This window comes from Trachymyrmex septentrionalis, unplaced genomic scaffold (genome assembly GCF_001594115.1).
Source record: "Trachymyrmex septentrionalis isolate Tsep2-gDNA-1 unplaced genomic scaffold, Tsep1.0 scaffold95, whole genome shotgun sequence".
Lineage (NCBI taxonomy): Eukaryota > Metazoa > Arthropoda > Insecta > Hymenoptera > Formicidae > Trachymyrmex > Trachymyrmex septentrionalis.
Genome location: NW_017306139.1, coordinates 565,197 through 571,099, shown reverse-complemented (window position 1 = coordinate 571,099; position 5,903 = coordinate 565,197). Strand labels below are relative to the sequence as shown.

Sequence of the window (5,903 nt, the reverse complement as noted above, 5' to 3'; positions counted from 1 at the left end):
AGATCTAGTATTGAGAACAGTTTTGAATTTTAAATTATCATGTTAAAATTTTTAATGAAAGGAAAAATAAAAAAAAGTAAAAATTTAGCTAAATTTTTTAAAAATTATATAATATTTAATGTTAAAAATAGAAAAAACAGCAAAACGTTTTAAGTAACGTTTTAAGTTACTTTTCAAGCAACAATAACAGTAATTTAAATAACTAAGTTATTTTTTCGATTTGTTAATGATACCGAGTTATTTAAAAAAAAAAACTTTTCAACTCTGATAAGCAATTTTATATATCAATAACTATAGTTGATAAATTGAATTTATCGAACTATCCATTCCAGTTTTAATTTGTTAATAAAATTATCATTTATTTTAATCTTATCTTTATGATGTAAGAGAATTTATTAACTAGTAATTATTAAAAAATGAGAGTATTAAAAAGAGAGAGAGTATTACAAATGGTGAAAATGAAAGAAAAGCGAAAGAGATTTACAATAAAGTAACATGAATATACATAATAAGAAACATATTCGAAAACAATTAACATTTTTTTATAAATCCTGTATTTAAAATTAATTGAAAAAGACATAGCTTTGTTATTAATGTGTTCGTCTAAAATTTAGATTGTATTTATATCCAACGTTTCATCCGACATCTCTATGAAGACTTTTTTATTCCAAAGTTATCGACACTTACGATTGGAAGAAGGTATAAAAGCTGATAGCATAGCGTATTATAGCGTCATTCCATTTTGTACCGTTTCAGAGAAAGCTGCTTTACCAGTTCAAACAGTGAGTATTTTAACTTTAATCACATAAAAAATATAATCATGTTTTTCCCCAAATATTTAAAATAATAAATTCATCCTTGTGAATTAATAATTCAAAATGCAAAATTTAGATGGAATCTTATCTTGTAAATCTTATATTATATCGAAGTAATTTTTTTTTAATGGACAACAAAACTTTGTACAAACTTTTACAAATTTCTTTTAAATTTAGCAATTTATCCGTAATACAAAGCCCTTGTTCCACTTCAAGTAATTAATAAAATTAAGAAACTTTACGATTTTCTGATCATTATATCTAAATATAAATGATAAATTTATGATATGTACAATGTTCTTGCTTCATATTTTTATATTTTCCTAAGTTAGCGCAACACATATAATTATAATGTAAGTTTGATTCAAACATCGTTGCTCACATATTAGCATAATAATATTCAATATTAAGTAACTTCACTTAACAAATGTTTCAATATAATATTTTTGTTTCGATATAGTTTATGTAAAATTAAACAAAAATTATATTTCACTATTTTTTAAGATATATAGAATTTAATATTCTATTCTCCATCTTTAATGTTTATAATAATTAAAAAATAATTTATATATCTCCACTTTCATATGCAAAAACATGGCGTTGTAAAGATGAAAACCTGTAGAGCCTGTTCTTCTTAGAAAAAAATAGCTTATATTTGTACCTTGCTCCAAGGAGTATTAAAAATAAGAATATTCGGACACTATGTTGTGTTACACCATCATGTTGTTGACATTGACATTCCTCCAAATTATAAGTCAATACCCTTATAATGATTTAACAAAAGAATATTATAAGAATAGCTGAACAATCGATCCAAATTATATTATCGATGAAGAAATTTTGTACAGCTGACAATATATTTAATAGTTTACATAAATATTATAAATATCTTTTTCTGTTTTTTTTTTAGTACTTTTTAAATTAAACAAATCAACTTTTATCGCTAGTTGTACAACTGACAATATATTTAATAGTTTACGCAAATGTTATAAATATGTTTTTCTATTTCTCTTTTTAGTACTTTTTAAATTAAACAATTTAGATAGAGTCATTTAAAATTCTTATTATGACTGCCACAATTCATATTAGTTTCATATTTATAAAAGAATCAGATTTATTCAAGCTCTTGTACTCCTCGTAAAACTGTGTAACATATACACATTATTTATTATTAGAAAATTCTTAAATACTAAATAATTCTTAACTAATTAATTAATTCTTATTATCTGTAATGAGAGAAAAAGAAATTTTGAATGAAATAGTAAAAACTTTGAAATTTGTTATGTAATATGTGAACACAAAGGTGTGAACACAAAGACTACACACTGACAACTTTTATTATATTTTATTAAAGGTTTTCTGTAATTTAACTATTTTTAATAAATAATTCATGCGAAACATTTTCTGCTAGAATATTCTAAAATTTATGGAGGTTTTACTTTTACTCAATGTCCTTCAACAACACTATATGATAACTATAAGTAAATAGAATTGTAATCAATTTTATAAATAAAGTAATTTGTATATAACACTTAAGTAACTTAAGAACTTGGTAATTCACGTTCAAATGAGTAGAGAAAATATCTAATAAATACTAGAAGTTTTAATAGATTACATTGTTATATTACGATTTTTAATTGAATTTAACAAATAAATTTTTATACTTGCAAAAATTATTTTTGAATGTGTATACGTTTAATAAAAATAATACTGAGATCTTGAATCAGTGTTAAATATAACAAACAACACAAAATATTATATAAACATAGATATTCATAAAATTACGTATAAACATCGATGCAGTTCCTAGCTCTAATACATGCATGAGTATTTCCAATAATCACACACGCATAATCATTGTCATATAATCATCTCCATATAAATGATACATCTTGTAGTGATTATAACGGATTACCTATTACATTATTGTATTCGATATTTTCAAGAGTGACAGTCATATTCATTGTGGTCATATTACAATATAATTGAGCGTTGCATACTTGATACTTAACATTCAAGTTTACGTCAAAATTAATAAAATTTTATAATTAATCTTTTGTAAACTACAAACTATTTACTGTTTATAGATAGTTTTATATTTTAGTTTACATTATATATCAACTAAAGATTACAAGCGCTTATAATAAATTTGAATAGATTTTTTGCAGATATGTTCTACTTATTGTTTCTGACTTGCTTGACCATTACAACCGGCCACACCTTAAATACCGTTTATTCGTGGAAGCAGGTCGAATTCAAACTTCCAAATGATACCGTTCGAAATGAATATAAAGCTTCCGGCGATTACATCCCAGAAAATAATGTACCATTAGGTTTGGCTGTTTGGCACAAAAAAGTATTCGTTACAATACCACGGTGGAAAAAGGGTGTTTTAGCTACTTTAAATAGCTTTTCAATGAACGACAACGAGGGTAAGTAAATATAATTAAACAAAGTTTTCTAAAATATACACATGTTTTACGTTACATGGATTTCATAATGTATATACGTATATGCGTAAAAAATTTATAGAAATATTATATAATATTATAAATTTAAAATGCGTTCACACAAATTTATATTTAATACTTATTATAAAATTTGTATACAGCAGAAAAAAAAACAAGGGAAGGAGTGAAACAGTATGCTATAATGTAAACGCTGAAAAATTTCTCTCACAATCAGATGTTATATTAGACGTTATCTGCATGATAGAATATTTTATTAAGGAAATCTTTAAAAATTCAAATTGTATACACGCGCGAGAGTGATATAATAAATTTCAAGTGTACACTTAGCAAAAAGATTTTTCAAAATACTTTTATCTCGTGATAAAGAGATATAATATGCATCATATTTAATTAATTATATAGATAGTCCAGTCTTAACACCATATCCTGATTTTGAAGCAAATAACATTAGTTCACCCGATGGCCTCGTAAACATATTCCGTGTCAGAATCGATGCTTGCGATCGTATGTGGGGTCTTGACACAGGAGTAAACGACATTTTGGGAGACTCTAAAGTCGTGCGACCGATAACACTTGTTGTTATCGATTTAAAAACGAACATGGTATCGTTCATAAAAAATTATTGGATTTACATACACATAATCTATACTGATTCTAAAAAAACCTACTTTTGTGTATATACTCGAATTTATATTACAATTTATCTCATTCATTCATACAGATTTTACGCAAATATACCTTGAAGGATACAGATATAAAGCCGGATAGTTTCATTGCTGATCTTGTGATCGATGTTGCACCTGAACAATGCGATAAGGCATACGCGTATATGAGCGATCTAACCGCGTATGGCATAGTGGTATATAACTGGGAAAAGAACGATTCATGGCGGATTAATCATCATTTCTTTCATTTTGATCCCTTGAATGGTAATGTGAAAAAAATTAGCCACAGATCATACGGAACTTTGAACTTAAGTCATTAGGCCAAAAACTAATCTAGAATTCTTTTAAGTATCATTAAAAATTTATTTTATTGCCTCGTGATATATTTAACTGTTTCTAGCAATTATTGGCAGGTGATTACAATATTAGCGGTTATAACTTCCAGTGGACTGATGGCGTTTTTGGAATGTCGTTGTCACCAATTTACGCCAATGGAAGTAGAGTGCTTTATTTCCATTCCATGTCCGGTATTACAGAATTTTCTGTGCCTACAGATATTCTGCAGGACAACAAATTGAAAAGATCAGAGGTCTATAATAATTTCCGTATTGTCGGCACGAAAGGACCGTTGACTCAAGGACCATCTTCTATTATTGATCCGGAAACATGTATCAATTATTTTACTCAAATAAATAGAAATGGTATCGCGTGTTGGGATATTACAACGAAATTGAATCCAGAAACGTTCAGTAAGTATTGTATTATAAAACGCTTATTAATCATTCGCATGAATATATAAATAAATTTTTAAATAATATATTAACATTAAAATAACTTTTTATCCAATTTCTTTATTTTCAACTTTTGTCAAAATAAAATCTACATGATAAAAATTTTATCAAATTTTATTAACTTATTAAATCGTTTATTAACTGATAAGATGGATCATTAATCCCCTGCATATACCACGTTTTAAAAATAATAAAGATATTTTTCACGCCATATGTATCATTAGACAAAATTTTATATTAGAATAATCTACAATAGTTTATATATTTCATCAGAGATGTCTCTAAAGTCTACAAATAGCAAAGCATGTAACTTTCACTAAAATACTCCATCATTCTTTAGCTGTTAAAAGAACAATAATTAAAAATATTTTAATAAAATTCAACAAATAAATAATTATAAATCATTGGACTGTTTTAAAAATTGATGTTTAACATAAAATTGTGTTAAAATCATCCGTAATTTTTATTTGTAGAATTGGTGGCGCAGGACAATACAACGTTGGTGTTTCCTCAGGACATAGCTATCGACAACGAATCTGGGAAATTATACGTCCTCTCTAATAATTTACAGAAATTTATGCAGGGCAGCTTTGATCCGTTGATGACAAACTTTTTCATTACTTCAACTGATCTCGAGACATTAACATTGTTATGCAGATGTAACGCAACGAATTGATCAATTCGGAAAAGAAAGGCATTCAAAATTTAATCATATGCATATAATATTGTAATGCAGGTAAACGTGCATTCTTGACTACAGACTTTGCTTTATACTTGCAAACTGTAAAATGATATTTCTTAAATAACATTATTAATTTATCATGGAACGTGATTTTTTTGTTAAATTAAATAAAAGAGAAGAATTCCTACATAATTGCTCAAAATATCTAATGGGCAATAAAGTTCTTTCTAACAAATCAAAAAAGAATATATATATAACTCGTTTATCTTTACTTTTATATTTTTAAATATTGTAAGATCTCTCTCTTCCTTTTCTTTCTTTCTCTTCTTTTCTCTTCCTCCACCCCCTCTCTTTTTCTCTCTCCTTTTAATCGTCTTAAATATGATAAATAATCGATATATGTATTAAATGTTGTGCCGAAAAAAATTGAAAATATCAATTCGCAACTAATTACACACGGGATCTACAATATTTTCAAC

The 5,903-nt window shown here is 26.2% G+C and overlaps 1 protein-coding gene across 2 annotated transcripts; it reads left to right on the top strand.

The window, feature by feature from the left end:
- The first annotated feature begins 745 nt into the window (after positions 1–745).
- On the top strand, positions 746–5,567 carry LOC108756109 (protein yellow-like). 2 transcript variants are annotated; one of them, XM_018499687.1, is made up of 6 exons: positions 746–782; positions 2,973–3,247; positions 3,689–3,888; positions 4,008–4,215; positions 4,365–4,700; positions 5,216–5,567. In XM_018499687.1, the coding sequence occupies exons 2-6, from the start codon at positions 2,986–2,988 to the stop codon at positions 5,416–5,418; spliced, it is 1,209 nt and encodes a 402-aa protein (XP_018355189.1). In that variant the 5' UTR covers positions 746–782; positions 2,973–2,985; the 3' UTR covers positions 5,419–5,567. The 2 variants fall into 2 exon arrangements, with proteins under 2 accessions (XP_018355189.1, XP_018355190.1); XM_018499688.1 differs by having other exon boundaries at positions 751–782; positions 2,984–3,247.
- Positions 5,568–5,903: the final 336 nt, after the last annotated feature.